We start from the raw sequence: 21,177 nt of genomic DNA, 5'->3' as shown, positions 1-21,177 counted from the left end.
CCCCGAGTCGGGAATCCCCCCAGGAACCGCCCGAGAGTTGCCCCCGCTCTGCCGCACACAAGGGGCAGCCTCTCGCGCCCCCGCCTTCCCTCCTCCACTGTCTGTGCCACGGCCGAGGTAACTCCTTCCTCGGTAGCCAGAGCCATTACTCGGTGGTGACGCTCCGCAGCAGCTCCTCCCGTCTGGGCTGCCCCGGCGCCCGCACCCCTCGGCCCCGCGAGCAGGCTTAGAGGGTGAAGAAGAGCATCAGGGTATGTTAGGGATCGCTCAGGACACAAATGGGAGTTAAGCATTTGTCCTCTGACAGCTTTCCTGCCTAAATGCCCCCCGTGTCTTTGGAAACCTTCCCAGGCATGGAAAAGCCGGGGCCACGGGCAGCCTGCTTCCCGGACCGGCACCGCCAGCCTGCGAGCCGGGGGTTGCAGGGACTGCTTCACATCTAGCTGCTAACAGCTCCCTCCCCTGCAGACGCAGGCAGGTGCGCAAATGCCATAGACTGCTCCTGCCTCCATTCCACGCCGCTCTTCGCCCCGTCCGGCAGCTGCCAAAGAGCACGACTTCGCTTTCTAGCCCCCGGCGCAGACAGGACACTGGGGCTTGGGCGGGCAGGCTGTTTTTAATGCCTTTGAATCCACGTTCTTTTCTCAACTGGGGCGTGGGCCAGAGCCCGGGCCGCTGCAGCTGTGTTGGACGGTGCCTGGGCTGGAACAGAGCACGGGGTTACCTTCCTTGTGAGCTACGGCAAGGGAGGGGAAGGGAGGCCGAGTGGAAAGGAAAAAGGGCCATCGAGCCCCAGATGCTAAGAAGCCGGGTCTCCTTTGCAGCCTTTGGGAGTAACGGGTCCGGCTCTCACCTTGCAGTTTGCTGGTGGCTTTTTATTCTTCCATGGCTGTTGTTGCCAGGCGTTCCTGCCGTATTCCGGAGCTGGAAGGGAGGTTTTCTTGCAAGTGAGCAGCGTGGGGACTGAAGTGGGTCCATTGGTTGGTCTTGCAATAAGTAAAGCAAGAGGGAAATAGGAGTAACTCATTCAGAGCCTTTCTTGTAAGCGAGTCCCTCGAGGAGAAATCCCTTCAAGCGAGCCAGGCTCTGAATTCCCAGCCTCATGTGCAGCTAGTGGCTCCGCTGGGCGTCCTGGCCAGACAGGCGTAAGCACACGCACAGCGCGGGTTCTGACCGTGGGACGTGCGCTCGGCCGGATCCACGGCTGGTGGAGGTTGCTGGTGGCTTCGGGGAGGGCTGGCTCGCTCATTTGCCAGGCTAGAATTTAGTCAACCAGGATGCAGCTAAGCACCGCACCCGGGCTGGCTCCTCTGTGTCGCTGGCTATGGAACAACTTGTCTTAGTCAAGGGGGCAGGCATGGGCCGAGACCCCAGAGGCTTTGCTCTGTCTGACTCCTGAGCGCCTCTGGTTCTGCTTTGGCCCTGGCGTGCTCGCCTGGCACGCGCAGGGGGGACGGGAGGAGGAGCAGGAGGGCTCTGGGAACAGCCGTCAGCCGGAGCGTTTACCGGAGCCGCCTTTCTGTGCGTGAGTGAAACACCCCGGGCCAGACCTCCGGACCGGAGTGTCAATCGGCAAAGGCCCGCGACGGTCAGAGGAGCGGTGCGGATTGACACCCGCCGAGGGCTGGCCATGACCCGACCTGGGCCTGCAGGCTGCTCTCCCGTAGGGGGATGCGGAGACACAGGAACTGAGCCAGTGTACGGCAGAGGGGTGGGCCCGGGAATGGGCTCTGTGGCCGCTTGCGTCTGCAAACAGGGAAGACACGCTGGGCTTGGTAGCGCCAGTCTCACATCACAGCCATCCCCACGGGCACTGGGCTGCACAGCGCCCCGGCACGGCCAGCCCAGGGCCGGCTAGCTCAGGCGGGCGAAGGAGACGCACAAAGATGCTGGCCCTGGCATTAACCTTCTTGGCTTCTCAGACTGGGCTCTGGCGTGTCCAGTGCCCCTGCCACCCACCGGCTCGTCCGTCCGGAACAGCCCTCCTGCTGCCCAGGCTGCCCCCGCCCTGGCTACCAAACCTCCTGCCAGAGGCTGCTGGGGCTAGCCGGGGTCCCCAAACGGGTCTGCTCCCTCGCGGAGCCGTCCCCTGGCATCCCCGGGAACCTCCTGCCTGCTGCCGAAGGGAGGGGCGAGCGGAGCTGGGCACCTGCCCTGGGTAGCCCTGTGCTCCTGCCGGGCCGGCCTCTGCTGAAGCCTCCGCCCTGGGTCCCTGCTCCAAAGCGGCGCGGGGTTCCCCAGTGGCCCGCCGTGCCAGCAAGGAGGTTCAGCTCTCCTGCTGGCCCTGGGATGGCGGGAGAGGCCGGCCTTCCTCCCCTCCCCTCCCCTCCGCCTGCCTCCTCCTGCTTGTCTTTCCGTTTCGCACGCTCCGGGCTCCGCGGAGAGCCGGGGCCTTTGCAGCTGCTGCTGCCGGCGCTGGACTGGAGCGTCCTGGCTCGCTGGCGGCATGCTGGGCGCGGAGGGAGGGGAAGGCAGGGCCCCTAGCCTGGACTGGGCCCCCACAATGCCTGTGCCTCGCCAGGGCTCGAGCCGCACTGGGAGCAGGGACCCTCCGTCACCTGCTCCCGGAGCCGGGGCTGAGCAGGCGAGTCGGAGCGGGAGCCGGGCGCTGGCATCGCTCGAGGCTGGGGGCAGGGTCCAGCAAGGAGGCGAGGGTGAGCCCCGAGATGCGGGGTTCCCCAGTCTGCCTGCCCGCTCCGGCCAGGGCCCAGCTGCTGCGCTGGCTGGGGCAGGGTGCAGGGCAGAGGGGCTGGATGGCTGGTCCCAGGCAGGGGTGGGCACGGGGTGGATCCTGCTGCGGAGGGCCCCAGGCAGGGGCTGGGAGGCGGCTGCAGGGCCCAGGGTGCTGCAGAATTTCAGGTGTCCCCCGCACTCAGGCCGCTCTCTCTCTTCCAGGTCAGTGAATAATTTCCTGATGACCGGCCCCAAGGTAAGAGAAATCCCTTTGGTCTGCACGCGGGACCCACTCGGCCCTGCTCTCTCCTGGCCGCCCAGCCAGCCTGCCCCGGGCACGGGCCGCGGGGGCAGGGGGGCGGCAGCTTGTGCGGTGCCCATCGCTGCCGGCCTGCGCCCAGTTCTGCTGGGAACCCCGGCAGCCGTCCAGGGGCAGATCCGGTGCCTCTAGCTCCCCGTAACCCAGGTCGGCTGCCTGCTCCCCCAGCCCCCAGCAGCAGGGGGGCCCGCTTGCCCAGGGCTGCCCTGCAGAGCCCAAGGCCGTCAGGCACAGGCCCCGGCAGTCAGCAGGGGTGTGCACCAAGCAGGCGTGGAAGGGTCCCATGGGAGCTCTCCACTCACTGGGACAGGGGTAGCGTTTCACACTCCTTGTGCACGGACGTGCTAACACGAGGCTGTGGCACCAGCATGAGTTCGAGCCCGTGGGGACGGGCAGCGTGGTGATTTACACGTCTGCCACACGCCGCACGGCTGTCTTGTCACCCCCTTTGCACCTTGCAAGTTACAATAATACCTAGCTCTTTTCGTCTGCAGATCTCGAAGCACGTTACAAAGGAGGTCGGTATCATGATCCCCCATGTCCCACAGGGGGAAACTGAGGCACAGGGAGGGGACGTGACTTGCCCGAGATCATATAGCCCCTGCTGGGAATAGAAGCCTAGCCTTCCAAGTCTCTGTGCTTGCTCTAGCCACTAGGCCGCATGGCACTAGTGACTACACGTGCCGGCAGGCTGGCTTTCTAGGTATGTCTGCACTGCCACGTAAGCCCAGGGTTCAAACGCTACCCCCCCTCCCGTGCTGGACCAGGGCCCACGCCTGTGCCCTATTGCCGTGCAGTGTAGACGCAGCCCCCCGGACTGGTGGGAATGGGCCCCACAGGCCGACTCCCTTTGTGCACGGGGCCGTCGGGATTCCCCGCCTTGCGCTAGGAGCAAAGGGCCACGGTGGGAGGGGGGCGCTCGGACGGGGCCTGCACAGGCAAGGGAGAGGGTGGAGCCCAGCTCGGGAACCGGGTTCAAACAGGCGCTAACCTGGGGTCCCCGAGCAGCGTTGGCCCTGGAGCCCTGCAGCCTGGGGGCTGCTCAGCTGAGCGGGGAGACCCCAGGGCCGCGCTGCCCTCTGCGCCTGCGCCCGGGGAGGCGGGAGAGGCAGGTGCCTGTGGATCCCATTCGGGGGCCCATGGGGGACCGTCCCGGGCTGCTCAGGGACAACACCCCGCACCGCGCTGTGCGTGCAACTGAGCCGGTGCCAGGCAGAGCTCCTGGCCCCGGCAGCGCCCCTCGGAGAGCTGCGCCAGAGCCCGACCTGTGGGGGGGCAGGCCGGGGCGGGGGTGCCGCTGCGGGAGGGCGCGTGGTGACTCGCTGCCCTCCCGGCAGGCGTACCTCATCTACTCCAGCAGCGTGGCGGCCGGGGCCCAGAGCGGCATCGAGGAGTGCAAGTTCCAGTTCGCGTGGGACCGCTGGAACTGCCCCGAGCGAGCGCTGCAGCTCTCCAGCCACGGCGGCCTGCGCAGCGGTAAGGAAAGCCTGGGCCACGGCTCCTGGGACCCCTTCGCCACAGGTTAGCGCCCGCGGCCCAGCTCTGCCTGGCAGCTCTTCCCTTTCCTCTCTGGGCACACCTTCCCTGCACCTGCCCCAGGCCTGGCCCTGGCCCTGGCACGGCTCGGGGGCTGCATCCGGACCCTGGCCTGCGCCACGGCGTGGCAGCCGTCGCCCACGGGGCTGCGTCCGGACCACGGCCTGCGCCACGGCGTGGCAGCCGTCGCCCACGGGCTGCGTCCGGATCCGGGCCTGCGCCACGGTGTGGCAGCCGTCGCCCACGGGCTGCGTCCGGATCCGGGCCAGCGCCACAGCGTGGCAGCCGTCGCCCACGGGCTGCGTCCGGATCCGGGCCTGCGCCACGGCGTGGCAGCCGTCGCCCACGGGGCTGCGTCTGGACCCTGGCCTGCGCCACGGCGTGGCAGCCGTCACCCACGGGCTGCGTCCGGATCCGGGCCTGTGCCACGGCGTGGCAGCCGTTGCCCACGGGCTGCGTTCGGATCCGGGGTTGCGCCACGGCGTGGCAGCCGTCGCCCACGGGGCTGCGTCTGGACCACGGCCTGCGCCACGGCGTGGCAGCCGTCGCCCACGGGCTGCGTCCGGATCCGGGCCTGCCCCACGGCATGGCAGCCGTTGCCCACGGGGCTGCGTCCGGACCACGGCCTGCACCGCTGTGTGCGGCTGAGTCCCCAGTGGCTCTGGGCACCTATGCACACGCCTGGGGCTGGAAGCCCGGCAGGAGGAGCTGGCTCTGCCCTTGGGACACGGCAGGGCGGGCGGGGACGAGAGAACGGGCTGACGAGACACGTCACCAGGGCTCTGCTCAGGCCAGTGGCCGCCAGGGGCTGAGGTGCTGTTGCTGCCCGGCCCTGCTCTCCTGCCGCTGCGTGTGGGCAGGGTGCTGGGGCCTGCCAGGGTGGGCGTGGATAGGGCTCCGCCCTCCCCCGGCAAGCAGCGGCAAGACTGGGCTCCCACGGCTACCCAGGCTCACTCCGGCCCAGGGGGCTGGGACGGGGCGGTCGAGCTGGCTCCAGGGGATTGGCGCTCGGTGCCAGGGCAGGGGAGGGGAGCTGGCAAAGAACTCGCAGGCCTTTCACCCCCCGCGGATCCAGCCCCGCTGGGCCCGGAGACCCCCACCGGCTAGCTCACAGCTGAGACACTGGCGAGGCCAGGGCCGAGACACCCCCAGCTGGCGCCCCTTTGTCCCCGCCCGGCCCGGCCCAACGCCCCTTTGTCCCCGCCCGGCCCGGAGCCCCTTTGTCCCCACGTGGCTCGGCCCAGCGCCCCTTCTGTGCCCGCCCGGGCTGGATGGCATTTTGCCAGCTCTCCGCCCTCCGCGTGCGGTCGCCAGTGGCGGGGCGGGGCAGGGCAGGGCGGGGCGGGGGCTGGCTGTGCTCCCAGGCGCCCGGAGCGAGGCCCCTAGCGCTCTCCCCTGTGCTTTGCCTGGCAGCCAACCGGGAGGCAGCCTTTGTCCACGCCATCAGCTCGGCCGGCGTCATGTACACGCTGACACGCAACTGCAGCCTCGGCGACTTCGACAACTGTGGCTGCGACGACTCCCGCAACGGGCAGCTGGGTGAGCGGCCGGGACGTCGCGCGGGCCCCGGGGCAAGCCCTGAGTGTGCAGCACTGCCCCGCCCGGGCTCAGGCGCCTCCCCCAGGGCCGGTGGGAGTCAGGCGTCCTGGGGGACCGGCGGCTGATCCCGAGCAGGATTGCGGGGCCCCGGGGGGTTCGACTGCTCACTGGGGTGAGTGTGGCTTTTGAAAAGCCAAAGAGCCACAAGGCAGCAGGCAGCCAGACCCCTCCCCCCCAGCGCCGCCACTGAGCTTAGCGGGGGGGTCTCCAGACTCCCACCCGGAGCTCCCACGCCCGGGAACTTTGTGGTCAGCCCCGGGTGGGGTCCAGACACGGCTAGCCCTGGGACAGCCCAAGGGGTGACCAACGCCTGCTGGCTAGTGCACTGAGCTGGCTCACCTAACTGCACCATGGCCCTTGCTGGGTGGACTCAGAACTGCCCACGTATGTGTCATAGCCCCAGCACTGCTAATGGCGATTCTCCCTTAGTCCAGGTGACGGGAGGGGCTGTGCTTTCGCATGACCCCACAGCGGCTCTTCCCTTGTTGCTCTAGACCTGCCCAAGGCCAGGAACCCTGCGGGAGGCAGCTAAGGTGGCTCCTTCAGACGGGCCACTGTTAGCCTGGGCCTCTTCCTACCTCGAAGCGCAGGTGCTGCTTCCTGCCACCCGCGCTCCACGCGCCTCGCCTCCAGCTCCCAGCTGCCGGCTCCTTCCTTCCCTGCAGGCAGGCCAGCCGCCCGGGACTGCCTCTGTGCACCGGTCCCCGCGGGGCCATCTTCAGCCTGCCCGCGAGGCCCTGAGCCGCCCGCCGCACTCCGCTGGCTTCTGGCAGGGAGACGCTCCGGTGCCCCCAGCCCGGACCCCGCCGCGCTCCGCTGGCTTCTGGCAGGGAGACGCTCCGGTGCCCCCAGCCAGGACCCCGCCGCGCTCCGCTGGCTTCTGGCAGGGAGACGCTCCAGTGCCCCCAGCCCGGACCCCGCCGCGCTCCGCTGGCTTCTGGCAGGGAGACGCTCCAGTGCCCCCAGCCTGGACCCCGCCGCGCTCTGCTGGCTTCTGGCAGGGAGACGCTCCGGTGCCCCCAGCCCGGACCCCGCCGCGCTCCGCTGGCTTCTGGCAGGGAGACGCTCCAGTGCCCCCAGCCTGGACCCCGCCGCGCTCTGCTGGCTTCTGGCAGGGAGACGCTCCAGTGCCCCCAGCCCGGACCCCGCCGCGCTCCGCCGGCTTCTGGCAGGGAGACGCTCCGGTGCCCCCAGCCAGGACCCCGCCGCGCTCCGCCGGCTTCTGGCAGGGAGACGCTCCAGTGCCCCCAGCCCGGACCCCGCCACGCTCCGCCGGCTTCTGGCAGGGAGACGCTCCAGTGCCCCCAGCCCGGACCCCGCCGCGCTCCGCCGGCTTCTGGCAGGGAGACGCTCCAGTGCCCCCAGCCCGGACCCCGCCGCGCTCCGCCGGCTTCTGGCAGGGAGACGCTCCGGTGCCCCCAGCCCGGACCCCGCCGCGCTCCGCTGGCTTCTGGCAGGGAGACGCTCCAGTGCCCCCAGCCCGGACCCCGCCACGCTCCGCCGGCTTCTGGCAGGGAGACGCTCCAGTGCCCCCAGCCCGGACCCCGCCGCGCTCCGCCGGCTTCTGGCAGGGAGACGCTCCAGTGCCCCCAGCCTGGACCCCGCCGCGCTCCGCCGGCTTCTGGCAGGGAGATGCTCCAGTGCCCCCAGCCTGGACCCCGCCGCGCTCCGCCGGCTTCTGGCAGGGAGACGCTCCAGTGCCCCCAGCCCGGACCCCGCCACGCTCCGCCGGCTTCTGGCAGGGAGACGCTCCAGTGCCCCCAGCCCGGACCCCGCCGCGCTCCGCCGGCTTCTGGCAGGGAGACGCTCCAGTGCCCCCAGCCTGGACCCCGCCGCGCTCCGCCGGCTTCTGGCAGGGAGATGCTCCAGTGCCCCCAGCCTGGACCCCGCCCGGGGCCGACTGACCCTGGCCCCGGACACCCGCGAGGAAAGGGGAGGAGGCGGAGCGCTCACGGGAGCCGTGCCCAAGCCGGTAGCAGCGTCCACTGCGCCCAGGGCCCCTACAGCAGAGCCCCTTGCCCAGGGACCGGGCTGCTGCGGGCGCCCCTGGCACTGCCCCTCTCGCGTCTCTCCGCAGGGGGCCAGGGCTGGCTGTGGGGCGGCTGCAGCGACAACGTGGGCTTTGGGGAGGCCATTTCCAAGCAGTTTGTGGATGCGCTGGAGACGGGGCAGGACGCCCGAGCCGCCATGAACCTGCACAACAACGAAGCTGGCCGGAAGGTGAGTCCCTCGTCGCCGGCGGGGAAAGGGGGGATTGGCCGCTCTGTCCGGCCCCGCCTCTCGCTGCGCTGGAGAATGGCAGGGGAGGAGGGGGGGCAGGGCTGGGCCCGAGGGCCACGAGGGCGGCGGGGGGGGGGGGGACTGTGGGGCCGGGCCCGAGGGGCCACGAGGGCGGCGGGGGGGACGGACTGTGGGGCCAGGCCCGAGGGGCCACGAGGGCGGCGGGGGGGACGGACTGTGGGGCCAGGCCCGAGGGGCCACGAGGGCGGCGGGGGGGGGACTGTGGGGCCGGGCCCGAGGGGCCACGAGGGCGGCGGGGGGGACGGACTGTGGGGCCGGGCCCGAGGGGCCACGAGGGCGGCGGGGGGGGGGACTGTGGGGCCAGGCCCGAGGGGCCACGAGGGCGGCGGGGGGGACGGACTGTGGGGCCGGGCCCGAGGGGCCACGAGGGCGGCGGGGGGGACGGACTGTGGGGCCAGGCCCGAGGGGCCACGAGGGCGGCGGGGGGGGGACTGTGGGGCCAGGCCCGAGGGGCCACGAGGGCGGCGGGTGGGGGGACTGTGGGGCCGGGGCCGAGGGGCCATGAGGGCGGCGGGGGGGGGGGGACTGTGGGGCTGGGCCTGAGGGGCCACGAGGGCGGCGGGGGGGGGGGACGGTGGGGCCGGGGCCGAGGGGCCATGAGGGCAGCGGGGGGGGGGGACTGTGGGGCTGGGCCTGAGGGGCCACGAGGGCGGCGGGGGGGGGGGACTGTGGAAATGGCTCTTGCTCAGCCCTCAGAGGCCAGGGCTCAAGGCCCCAGCGTCTCCCGGGCCCCCGTGCAGGGAGCCTCGCTGCCATTGCCGCCGCTGCCGGCTGGGCTGGGCTGGGCTGGGCTATTCCGGGAGGCAGACGGAGCCCCAGGGCGCCCCGGCTCTGCACCAAGCCACAGCCTGCACTGCGGGGTCCCTGGAGGTGCCGGCACCCCGGGCTCCCTTGGCGGCCCCCAGGGCAGATCTCTTGGCCGGCCTGGGCCTTGCTGCTCCTGGGAAATCCCGACCTCTGACGGGCCGGGTCTGGGCCCCGCTCAGGGCGAATCGCTCAGACCCGGGGCTCCGTACGGCCCCGACTGGAGACCTGCAAACAGGCCACAGCCCGTCCCACCGAGCGCTCCAGCCGCCAATCCGGCCAGCCGGAACCTCCCGAGCAAACCCCCCAGCTCTCCCTGCGCCCCCATCAGCCCCAGGCCTAACAGGGGAGGGGTCACCTCCCGGCCCCAAAGAACCAGCCCCAGGTCCCAGTTAATTTACACTCTGCATCATCCCCACAAGAGCTCGGGCCAGTCCCTTCGAATCTGCACTCGAAAGGGTTATTAGCAAAAGCAAGAGTCGGGCTGTTGGGGAGAACACGTCCCATGCACCAGGCGCCCAGTTCTGGCCGCAGGCTCTCGGCAGAGATGCTCCAAGCTGCCCGCTTAGCAGCCTCCGGTGTCCATCCCGTCAGGACGGGTCGGCGACCCTCCCCGGCGCGCTGCCCCTCGCAAGGCTGCATCTGGGAGCAGCAGCAGAACTGGAGCCGCCTCATGGCACTTCTATTCCTCTGGGGTCTCCCAGACTGGAGCTGGTCCCACGATTCACATGCCAGCAGCCAGGAGATATGACTGGTCTGCAGGTCTCCAGGTGTGAACTGGCCACCTGGAGCCATTGGCCCTGGGGCTCTGCTAGTTAGCAGAGTCATTGGCTGAACAACCCTTCTGTACAACAGGCGGCCCAGGCCCCGGCCCGGAGCCCGTACCCGTCCCTCCCCGCAGACAGCGCCCAGGCACACGAGTAGCGCACAGGTTACTTGACAACATAGAATCAGTAGGACAGAAGCTTCCATTTGACACCTCACGTGGCCCCTCCGTACAGACTTTGTGCCCTCCCCGTGGGCACAGCAGTGATGTGGCTGCTCCCCCTAAAATCCAATAACGTGACACCCCCCCACCGTCACCGTGGCAGGGTCAGAGCCCGGCCGAGCTGTGGCCACTGAAAACGGCCCCTGCTCTGGAGGGACGCCAGAGGGCGTTTCCTGCCTGCTGGAGCCGTCTCCTGCGCCTAGGAAGGGGCTGTGGGTGACTGAGACCCAGCCCGGAGTGGCGGGCGGGCGGGGTCCAACGCTGATCCATCCAGCAGGGTGCTGGGGTCCTACACGTGGCCCTGCGACCCGCCCTGGCGTGTGGGCCGGAGGGAGGCGCGGGCAGGCCGGACGGTCGCCACCCAACCGGCAGCAGCCCCGGCGACTGGCGCACTTGGTCTCACTCGCTGTGAGCCGGGTGGGGTGGGCTTGCACACGGACACGCACACACACTCCCACGTGTGTTCACCGCGCACCGCTGCAGAGAGACACTGGCCGGCCCCCGGGGGTGAGCGTCGCACCAGGATTCCCCTGGCGAGAGCCCCCAGCAGCCGCCTCTGGCCGCCAAGGCCCTGGGCTGGCGAGCGCCTGGCTGACCGGCTGCCCTTGCTTTGTCTCCCAGGCGGTGAAGGGGACCATGAAGCGGACCTGCAAGTGCCACGGCGTGTCAGGCAGCTGCACCACACAGACCTGCTGGCTGCAGCTGCCCGAGTTCCGGGAGGTGGGCGCCCACCTGAAGGAGAAGTACCACAAGGCCCTGAAGGTGGATCTGCTGCAGGGGGCTGGCAACAGCGCGGCCAGCCGGGGCGCCATCGCCGAGACCTTCAGCTCCATCTCCACCAAGGAGCTGGTGCACCTGGAGGACTCCCCCGACTACTGCCTGGAGAACAAGACGCTGGGGCTGCTGGGCACGGAGGGCCGGGAGTGCCTGCGGCGGGGCCCGGCGCTGAGCCGCTGGGAGAGGCGGAGCTGCCGGCGGCTGTGCGGGGGCTGCGGCCTGGCTGTGGAGGAGCGGCGGGCCGAGACGGTGTCCAGCTGCAACTGCAAGTTCCACTGGTGCTGCGCCGTGCGGTGCGAGCAGTGCCGCAAGCGGGTCACCAAGCACTTCTGCGTCCGCAAGGAGAAGCGGGAGCGCGCCGGGGCCACGCGCAAGCTCAGGCGGAAGCCCTGAGGCCTCCCCGGCAGCTCCCCCGGCTCAGCCCTGCCCTGGGGCTACCGGCAGGGCCTGTCTGTGCTGGCCGGCGCCCGGTCCCACCGACCCGTGGCCCACAGAGCTGCCCCTCCAGCCTGCGGCGTGGCGGGGTGACCCTGGATTGCATGGGCAGCCCCTGGGCCCCGGGGAGCACAGGGCCCGGCGCTGCTCGGGCAGGTGCAGTGAAAGCCGGGCCCAGCAGGCGAGGGCGGTGGAAAGCCCTGGGCCGAGAAGGGCTCAATGAGCCGCCTGGCGAGAGCCCTCCAGCCCCCGCCCCCTGGCGCGTGCGGGACAGGGCGCCGCAGCGAGAGCAAGAGCCTTGGCCCCGGGGCGGGGGGGTGGGGTCCAGGTGCTGCTTCTCCTGCCTAATCTGCTGCGGTCTGGCTGCGCCCGCCAGGGGCCCTGCGACCCGCGCGCCTGCTCCTGCCGCACCCCTGGGCCAGCACATCAGGGCTCCGCGTCACGAGGGGCTGCCCCCGGGCTCCTTGACTGGCGCAGAGCGCCCGGGGTACGGACCGGGGGTAGGAGAGTTGAGCACTTTGATGTTTAATTTATTGCACAGGGGCGGGATGGAGCCACACCACTTTGCCTTGACACTGATTGTAGCTCGCGGCGGGCGCCCCCGGACCGGCCTCCGGCGCCATCCCCTGCAGCAGCCGCTGCCGCCCGCGCGCCGCCCTCTCTTGTAGCCGTGCTTGTGAATCACTCGTCATGCAATAAACCAGTAGCCAAGTGCTTGCAAAATGCTGGGGAGTGCGATACCGGGTCCTCTGTCCTTCGCGGCTTCGCACTGCCTGGGCGAGGGCAGCCGTGGGGAGCCAAGCCCCCGCCTGGCGCCGCCCAGCCCGTAACATGCGCAGACAAGCCCAGCGCCAAGGCTCCATGGCACAGGCCGTGACCGCTTGGCGCCAAGCCAGCCGAGGGCAGGTGTGTGCGAGGGGCTACCGGGAGCCGGGCTGAGCCCCGACAGCTCGTTGCATACGTGGGAGCCCTCGGACAGCTGCCTGAGGCGAGCCCTGCCCGTGTGTCTGCCCGCGGCTCCTTCGGGCTCCAGGGCCAGGCTCCCCTGCTGTGTGTGTGTGCCCGTGTGTGTGTGCGTGAGCTGTTGTGTGCCCCCGTGCCGGTGTGTGCGTGAGCCGTTGTGTGCGTGAGCTGTTGTGTGCCAGTGTGTGCACGAGCCGGTGTGTGTCTGTGCCGTCGCGGGGGGCACAGAGCGGCCGAGCTGCAGCCAGGGCAGGTGATGCCGTGGGAACTGCCAGCCACAGCTGGGAGTCGGAGCCGTGTCCCGAGTGGCTGGGGGAGGGCGGGAGCCGGAGGCCTCGGCCGTCCTGGCGCCACAGCAAGGAGGACTGAGCCCTGGCGGCGGGCAGGGGTCGTGCAGCGCGGGGGACTCCCGAGTCGGCGGGGCCACTGCTGACCGTGTGGCCGCCCAGTGTGGGCAGCGAGACGGACAAGCTGCCCACCGGCTGGCCTGCCCCAGACGCTGGGCATGGCCCTGGGCAGCCAGCAACGGCCACTGCTGCAGCTTCTCCAAGCATGGATCTGAGTGGCCTCTGCCCGGCCCCCTTGCTCCGGGGCTGGGGACGCTCGGTGCCCTGGTAACCATCTCTGAAATGCAAACCCGGCTCGCCCACCGCAAGCCCATCCCCCAGCCGTCAGGCAACTCCGCAAACTGCCCCCCCGCACCCTGTTAGTGCCCAGAGAGAGCACACGGATCAGTGCGAGCACCTTGCACGGGACTCTCTCCCTCTCCCATGTGCACGGGACACTGAGTGTTGCTACCCCTGCACCGTGAGAATAGTGTCGGGAACACCCGGCAGAGCACAGCCACGGCCACAAGCAGGGCGCCCTCCTGACTCTGCCCAGACTCCCCGTGTGGCAAAGCGACCTCCCTCGGCTCCGGTGCCGCCCAGGGGCCTGCTGGCCTGGCTCTCCAGCTGTCCCATCCCCGCTCCCGGGCTCAGCCCCTGCCTGGTGTCCCCCTCAGCTCCCTGCCACCAGCTGCGTGCCTGAGACAAGGACCCCTCAGGCCCGGCAGGGCAGCCGGAGCCCCGCGAGTCGTCTTTGGGCCCAGGCTGGGGGCTCGCTGCCTCTGAGGGCGCGGACGGGTGCAGGACCAGGCCGAGACCCTGCGGGCTGCTTCCCCCACACAGCCGGGAGCTCTCTCCTGGCTTCCTCTGCCCAGCGCGGGTCGTGGGGGGGCCCCGCCCCCCCCCCGCCTTGGCGCGCACGAGGCCCCGGGCCTCTCTTTCACTGGTGCATTATTCCCTGCACAATCGGTGCCTCGGGAGGGGCCTCCAATCAGCAGTGACACCTGTGGGCGAGGGCCGCACACTGCCCCCGCCCCGCCCAGGCCGAGCAGGCGGCCCGCTGGGAGTGCCCCCGCCGGGGGGCCAGCCCCTCCGCCCGGCCTTTCTGTGCGAGGCCAGGCCGGCCCGGCAGCTGCACAGGGCACTGACCCCGCAGCAGGCCGAGGCCACGCCGGGCGCAGGCAGCCCTGCGGCGAGGGCGGCCGGCCATTGTGCTGCGGGATTGGACGCTTCCCCGTATTCATTGCGCTTTAATGAAGGCGCATTCCTGCGAGGAGAAATATTTACGTTCGGCTTCCCAGGTGGCCACCTCTGCCCGGCTGACACACAAACAGCTGCCTTCCAGGCCCGGCCTCGTCCCGGCAGGCTCAGACGGGAACCAAATGCTAATAACGCGCCAGCCAGCCCCTCGGCCGGAGTCAATGGGAAACCCATTTCACATGCTAATCCCCGCCGGCCTCCACACAACCCCTTTTCCGAAAGTGTTTGGGAAAAGTCCTTGTGGGGCGTTTTCAACTCCCCGTCGCGCGGATTCCTTCTTGTCTTAGGCCCCGGCCTCTGTGTGGGTCTCTCACTCCAGCCGGGCTGCTTACAAAAAATCCCAACAAAGACTTTGGAGTTCATCAGCCTCCCACTGAAATTCACAGCTGCTGAACAAACTAATCCCCTCTCCAGGCCTTTCTTCCTTTCAATGGGCTCTTGGCTTCAAAGGCACTTTGGGAACGGACTGTGCAAGGGCTCACACTGCTCCCTCAATAGAAGTTAGTGCAAGTATTATGCTGCGAGCAAGTGGCTTTACAAACAAACCCTGCCTGGCAATCTCGCCCCCCCGCCTCGCCCGGCGCACACAAGCCTCGCCCGCGGCCTGGTCCCTGCTCTTCGGGGAGACGCTGCGGCACAGCCAGCGGCCTGGGCGCCCACCAGCAGCTGCCAGCCCTTGGCCCCTGCCCTGCCATCAGCCAGCCTTGTGGGGGAAGGGGAAGACTAGACTGGGACTAGTTTATGAGCGGCAGTGCAGCCCAGTGGCTAGAGCACACGGCTGGGATTCCAGAACACGGGGCTTTCATACTGGCCTGCTCGGCCTGACCCCTGGGATCCATGGGAGGAAGGGAAACGCTAAGCGTAATATGGGGGAATCCCTGAGCCTGGGAGTGCTGGGCTGGGGCCGAGCCTTCGCAGGAAGGCCCAGGCAGCTCAGAGAGCCCCCAGGTGCCTCATGCTACCCCAGGGAACCGCCAGGCAGGCCTTGGCCATCGTTTCAGAGCTGGGCAGGGCCCGGAGCCTCTGTGCTTGTTCAGGCACGGGGGGCACTGGCCCCTGGGCGAGCCGAGCTGGGAGCTGAAATATTTGCATGGATGTAGGAGCCAGAGGCCTGGAGCCAGGGCCCCGGCGCACACGGAACCCCACCCACACGTGGGGAGAGGGGCCTGCGCTGAAGCGCATCCAGGCTGAGGCAGGCGTATTCTGGTGGCAGAGGGACTAAATGACTTGCCCAGGGTCACATGGGGCAGCGGCGCCAGAGCCAGCAATGGCCCCTAGCTCTCCCAGTGCCGTCCCCACTTGGTGCCCCCTGCAGAACCCTCCTCCGTGGCCCGCGGGACAAGGGCAGACACACCAGCCGCACACAGCATGACGACAGACTGCAAACCCTGCCAGCCCTTTTCGGGCCCCAGGGGAGCCTGGCTCCCCCCGCCGACAGGCAGAGGCCCGAAGCGCCGGGGGAAGCGTCCGTTTGCAGCGGTGCCGGCTGCAGAGGCTGGCTCTGCCCTTCGCCCCCGAGCCGGGGAGACACCGCAGCCAAGGAACGAGATGCCCGTTTCCCAAGAAGCATCTTTATTGAGGCACTTGGTGCTGAGAGACGCCCGAGGGGCCAGGCCAGCAGCCGTCTCCCGTGTGCCGGACCGGCAAGGTACACGTGCCCCGCAATACCCGCCTGCCACGCGCCGCCCCGGGGCTCCACTAGAGCCTGCCGGGCGCAGGGGAGACGTGGCCAGACGTGGCTGGGAGGGACGCTCAGGGCCTCCTGTGGCGACCCCCGGCCAGCTCGGAAATCCCAGCCCTGGCCGGGTGGGGTGGGGGGCAGCCCAACCCAGCAAAGGGAAGCAGGGCTGAGCAGAGGCCGGTGCCCCCGTTTACTGGTGGCCGCAGGGGTAGGGGGCAGAGCCAGGGGGTCTCCCCCTTCCCAGAGGGAGCCCAGGAGGCCCCTCGCTTTGCCTGGTGCAGGTGCCGGGCTGGAGCGCAGCCGCCTCCTCTGGCGGCAGGATGGGGAGGAGCAGGCGCAGCTGCTCGGGGGTCTCAGTGCAGGCTGAGCGGCCCGGCCACACGCCGAGCGGGCCCCGAGCCACGGGACGGCCGGCCAGTGCCTGCAGGGGCCCGGCCACACGCCGAGCGGGCCCCGAGCCACGGGACGGCCGGCCAGTGCCTGCAGGGGCCTGGCCACACGCCGAGCGGGCCCCGAGCCACGGGACGGCCGGCCAGTGCCTGCAGGGGCCTGGCCACACGCCGAGCGGGCCCCGAGCCACGGGACGGCCGGCCAGTGCCTGCAGGGGCCCAGCCACACGCCGAGCGGGCCCCGAGCCACGGGACGGACGGCCAGTGCCTGCAGGGGCCCAGCCACACGCCGAGCGGGCCCCGAGCCACGGGACGGCCGGCCAGTGCCTGCAGGGGCCCGGCCACACGCCGAGCGGGCCCCAAGCCACGGGACGGCCGGCCAGTGCCTGCAGGGGCCCGGCCACACGCCGAGCGGGCCCCAAGCCACGGGACGGACGGCCAGTGCCTGCAGGGGCCCAGCCACACGCCGAGCGGGCCCCAAGCCACGGGACGGCCGGCCAGTGCCTGCAGGGGCCCGGCCACACGCCGAGCGGGCCCCGAGCCACGGGACGGACGGCCAGTGCCTGCAGGGGCCCGGCCACACGCCGAGCGGGCCCCGAGCCACGGGACGGACGGCCAGTGCCTGCAGGGGCCCGGTCACACGCCGAGCGGGCCCCGAGCCACGGGACGGCCGGCCAGTGCCTGCAGGGGCCCGGCCACACGCCGAGCGGGCCCCGAGCCACGGGACGGCCGGCCAGTGCCTGCAGGGGCCCGGCCACACACCGAGCGGGCCCCAAGCCACGGGACGGCCGGCCAGTGCCTGCAGGGGCCCGGCCACACGCCGAGCGGGCCCCGAGCCACGGGACGGCCGGCCAGTGCCTGCAGGGGCCCGGCCACACGCCGAGCGGGCCCCGAGCCACGGGACGGCCGGCCAGTGCCTGCAGGGGCCCGGCCACACGCCGAGCGGGCCCCGAGCCACGGGACGGCCGGCCAGTGCCTGCAGGGGCCCGGCCACACGCCGAGCGGGCCCCGAGCCACGGGACGGCCGGCCAGTGCCTGCAGGGGCCCGGCCACACGCCGAGCGGGCCCCGAGCCACGGGACGGCCGGCCAGTGCCTGCAGGGGCCCGGCCACACGCCGAGCGGGCCCCGAGCCACGGGACGGCCGGCCAGTGCCTGCAGGGGCCCGGCCACACGCCGAGCGGGCCCCGAGCCACGGGACGGCCGGCCAGTGCCTGCAGGGGCCCGGCCACACGCCGAGCGGGCCCCAAGCCACGGGACGGCCGGCCAGTGCCTGCAGGGGCCCGGCCAGACGCCGAGCGGGCCCCGAGCCACGGGACGGCCGGCCAGTGCCTGCAGGGGCCCGGCCAGACGCCGAGCGGGCCCCGAGCCACGGGACGGCCGGCCAGTGCCTGCAGGGGCCCGGCCAGACGCCGAGCGGGCCCCGAGCCACGGGACGGACGGCCAGTGCCTGCAGGGGCCCGGCCAGACGCCGAGCGGGCCCCGAGCCACGGGACGGCCGGCCAGTGCCTGCAGGAGCCCGGCCACACGCCGAGCGGGCCCCGAGCCACGGGACGGCCGGCCAGTGCCTGCAGGGGCCCGGCCACACGCCGAGCGGGCCCCAAGCCACGGGACGGACGGCCAGTGCCTGCAGGGGCCCGGTCACACGCCGAGCGGGCCCCGAGCCACGGGACGGCCGGCCAGTGCCTGCAGGGGCCCGGCCACACGCCGAGCGGGCCCCGAGCCACGGGACGGCCGGCCAGTGCCTGCAGGGGCCCGGCCACACGCCGAGCGGGCCCCGAGCCACGGGACGGCCGGCCAGTGCCTGCAGGGGCCCGGCCACACGCCGAGCGGGCCCCGAGCCACGGGACGGCCGGCCAGTGCCTGCAGGGGCCCGGCCACACGCCGAGCGGGCCCCAAGCCACGGGACGGCCGGCCAGTGCCTGCAGGGGCCCGGCCACACGCCGAGCGGGCCCCGAGCCACGGGACGGCCGGCCAGTGCCTGCAGGGGCCCGGCCACACGCCGAGCGGGCCCCAAGCCACGGGACGGACGGCCAGTGCCTGCAGGGGCCCAGCCACACGCCGAGCGGGCCCCGAGCCACGGGACGGCCGGCCAGTGCCTGCAGGGGCCCGGTCACACGCCGAGCGGGCCCCGAGCCACGGGACGGACGGCCAGTGCCTGCAGGGGCCCGGCCAGACGCCGAGCGGGCCCCAAGCCACGGGACGGCCGGCCAGTGCCTGCAGGGGCCTGGCCACACGCCGAGCGGGCCCCAAGCCACGGGACGGCCGGCCAGTGCCTGCAGGGGCCCGGCCACACGCCGAGCGGGCCCCGAGCCACGGGACGGACGGCCAGTGCCTGCAGGGGCCCAGCCACACGCCGAGCGGGCCCCGAGCCACGGGACGGACGGCCAGTGCCTGCAGGGGCCTGGCCACACGCCGAGCGGGCCCCGAGCCACGGGACGGACGGCCAGTGCCTGCAGGGGCCCGGCCACACGCCGAGCGGGCCCCAAGCCACGGGACGGCCGGCCAGTGCCTGCAGGGGCCCGGCCCGGCCGGATTCACCGGCGCTCCCCCGCTAGACCCCCAGCCGGCTGGCGAGGGTCATGAGGACTTTCAGGATGGGCATGAAGCCAGACACCTCGCTGAAGCTGCTGTTGCCGACCACCTGGGTGTGCACCTGCAGGCCCTGCTGGTAGCGGCGCGCCTCCATGCAGCGCGCCATCTCGTGCAGCCCCGCCAGGATGGGAGGGGAGAGCTGTGGAGAGAGAGCAGGGCCGCTTTAGGACCCCCAGCGGCTCCCCAGCCTCCCCCGCCAGCTGCCTGACCCCCCCGCCCCCCTCTGCCGGCTGACGGACCCCCCGCTCCCCTCCCCCGAAACCCCCGCCAGGATGGGAGGGGAGAGCTGTGGAGAGAGAGCAGGGCCGCTTTAGGCCCCCACCGGCTCCCCAGCCTCCCCCGCCAGGCTGCCTGACCCCCCCGCCCCTTTTACCGGCTGACGAACCCCCCGCTCCCCTCCCCCGAAACCCCCAACAGGCTGCCTGACCCCCGCCCCCCTCTGCCGGCTGACGAACCCCCCACCCTCCACCGAACCCCCCGCCAGGCTGCCTGACCCCCGCCCCCCTCTGCCGGCTGATCCCCCCGCCCTCCCTCCACCGAACCCCCCGCCAGGCTGCCTGACCCCCGCCCCCCTCTGCCGGCTGATCCCCCCGCCCTCCCTCCACCGAACCCCCCGCCAGGCTGCCTGACCCCCGCCCCCCTCTGCCGGCTGATCCCCCCGCCCTCCCTCCACCGAACCCCCCGCCAGGCTGCCTGACCCCCGCCCCCCTCTGCCGGCTGACGAACCCCCCACCCTCCCTCCACCGAACCCCCCGCCAGGCTGCCTAACCCCCGCCCCCCTCTGCCGGCTGATCCCCCCGCCCTCCCTCCACCGAACCCCCCGCCACGCTGCCTGACCCCCCCCCATTCCCTCTGCCGGCTAACGAACCCCCCACCCTCCACTGAACCCCCCGATAGGCTGCCTGACCCCGCCGCCCCCTCTGCTGGACCGAGGGTTGCCAGGGGTCCAGTACTGAACCGGACAGTCCAGTATTGGAACTTTCTGTTCTGGAAACAAATTGAGCCAATAGAACTGTTCGGTATTTTCCGATCAGACGCGATGTCGATTGCGCCGTAATGGCAAGCGTGTCCGGTATTTGTTGAAGCCGTCTGGCAACCCTAGCTGGCCCCCGTCTCCTCTGCCGGCTGCTGGCCCCCTCCCCGCCCTCTTGCCTGGCGGGTGCTGCCAGTGGCAGCAGGTGCTGCTCTGTGATGGGGCTGTCCCCACCCAGACCCCAGGGCCCAGCCTAGCGCACCCTGCAGGCAGTCTGCGTCCTGCCGGGAGGAGAGGGGCCCGCTGCCTCAGGCACGCCCGCTGGCCCCTCTCCTGCCGCACAGCGCCGGCCAGAGCTGGGAGGAGGGGAGCTCGGCTGGGCCCAGCTCTCAGCCAAGAGGGGCAGGGGCAGCTTCGCGCACTCACGGCCTGCTCCCGGAGCTTCTGGTACAAGCACTCCAGCCGCTGCCCCGCCTCCTCCAGCTTCCGCCTGGTTTTCTGGAAGGGAGAGCGCGTCTCAGCATGGGCCTCCCGGCGCCGCCGGCCTCAGCCCCGAGCGCTCCCGCCCCCGCCCAGCGCCCCGGGCGCATCCAGAGCGCTGCACCACGAGCCAGCCCGCCCCCCAGCGCCCCGGGCGCATCCAGAGAGCTGCACCACGAGCCGGCCTGCCCCCCAGCGCCCCAGGCACATCCAGAGCGCTGCACCACGAGCCGGCCCGCGCCCCAGCGCCCGAGGCACCGCCCGGCCGGCCGGCCCGCCCCCAGCGCCCCAGGCACATCCAGAGCGCTGCACCACGAGCCAGCCCGCCCCCCAGCGCCCCGGGCGCATCCAGAGAGCTGCACCACGAGCCGGCCTGCCCCCCAGCGCCCCAGGCACATCCAGAGCGCTGCACCACGAGCCGGCCCGCGCCCCAGCGCCCGAGGCACCGCCCGGCCGGCCGGCCCGCCCCCAGCGCCCCAGGCACATCCAGAGCGCTGCACCACGAGCCGGCCCATGCCCCAGCGCCCGAGGTACCACCCGGCTGGCCCGCCCCCCAGCGCCCAGCTCCGGGGCCTGCGCGCTCGCTGCCAGGCCGGCCCAGGAGGAAAAGCAGCTGCGGAGACGACTCACGGGGTCGGTGGCGACGGCAGCGCAGCGCTGCACCAGCCCTTCGAAGCTGCTCTTCAGCCCCTGGTGCTGTGGGGGCAGCTCCTTCCTCTCCAGCCTCTCTGTGGGCAGCTGGCACCAAACGAAAAGCAGCCATGGAGCCGAGCCCAGGGCAGGTGAGCTCCCGGCCCTGCACCCCAAGCAGCCCGAGCCTCCGCCTTTGGGCGCCACCACCCCATAGCCCGGGGCGGGGCTCAGAACGCGCTACAGGCTGGCCGGGGCGTTTGGCGAGGTGGGGGCTCAAAGGCAGAATCCCCCCATTGCGCTCTGAAAACATCCACCGCCAACCATGACTGGTGTAGAGAAAGGAGATCAGACAGTGCTATTTACTCAAACACAAGAACTAGGGGTGACCCAATAGGCAGCAGGTTTAAAACGAACCAAAGGAAATTTTTCTTCACACAGCGCAGTCAA

General features: G+C 71.6%; 2 protein-coding genes across 9 annotated transcripts in view; one reads left to right on the top strand and one right to left on the bottom strand.

Moving 5' to 3' along the window:
- Nucleotides 1–2,900: 2,900 nt before the first annotated feature.
- Nucleotides 2,901–11,390, top strand: WNT8B (Wnt family member 8B). Its single transcript, XM_075934593.1, has 5 exons — nucleotides 2,901–2,929; nucleotides 4,330–4,468; nucleotides 5,942–6,067; nucleotides 8,205–8,347; nucleotides 10,842–11,390. The coding sequence occupies exons 1-5, from the start codon at nucleotides 2,915–2,917 to the stop codon at nucleotides 11,388–11,390; spliced, it is 972 nt and encodes a 323-aa protein (XP_075790708.1). The 5' UTR covers nucleotides 2,901–2,914.
- Nucleotides 11,391–18,455: 7,065 nt separating this feature from the next.
- Nucleotides 18,456–21,177, bottom strand: part of LOC112546702 (protein transport protein Sec31B) — a 31,222-nt gene continuing 28,500 nt past the window's right edge. For 7 of the 8 annotated variants that reach the window (XM_075934586.1, XM_075934587.1, XM_075934588.1 and 4 more), the window contains 3 exons: nucleotides 20,728–20,835; nucleotides 20,044–20,115; nucleotides 18,456–18,783 (listed from right to left, as the gene is read on the bottom strand). In XM_075934586.1, coding sequence (XP_075790701.1) covers nucleotides 18,604–18,783; nucleotides 20,044–20,115; nucleotides 20,728–20,835 — 360 coding nt within the window. In that variant the 3' untranslated portion in view covers nucleotides 18,456–18,603. Of the gene's footprint in view, nucleotides 18,784–20,043; nucleotides 20,116–20,727; nucleotides 20,836–21,177 lie in introns of those variants that run through there. The other variant, XR_012905514.1, reaches the window with a different exon arrangement.

This window comes from Pelodiscus sinensis, chromosome 8 (genome assembly GCF_049634645.1).
Source record: "Pelodiscus sinensis isolate JC-2024 chromosome 8, ASM4963464v1, whole genome shotgun sequence".
NCBI lineage: Eukaryota > Metazoa > Chordata > Testudines > Trionychidae > Pelodiscus > Pelodiscus sinensis.
This window is presented reverse-complemented; position numbering and strand designations above follow the sequence as displayed.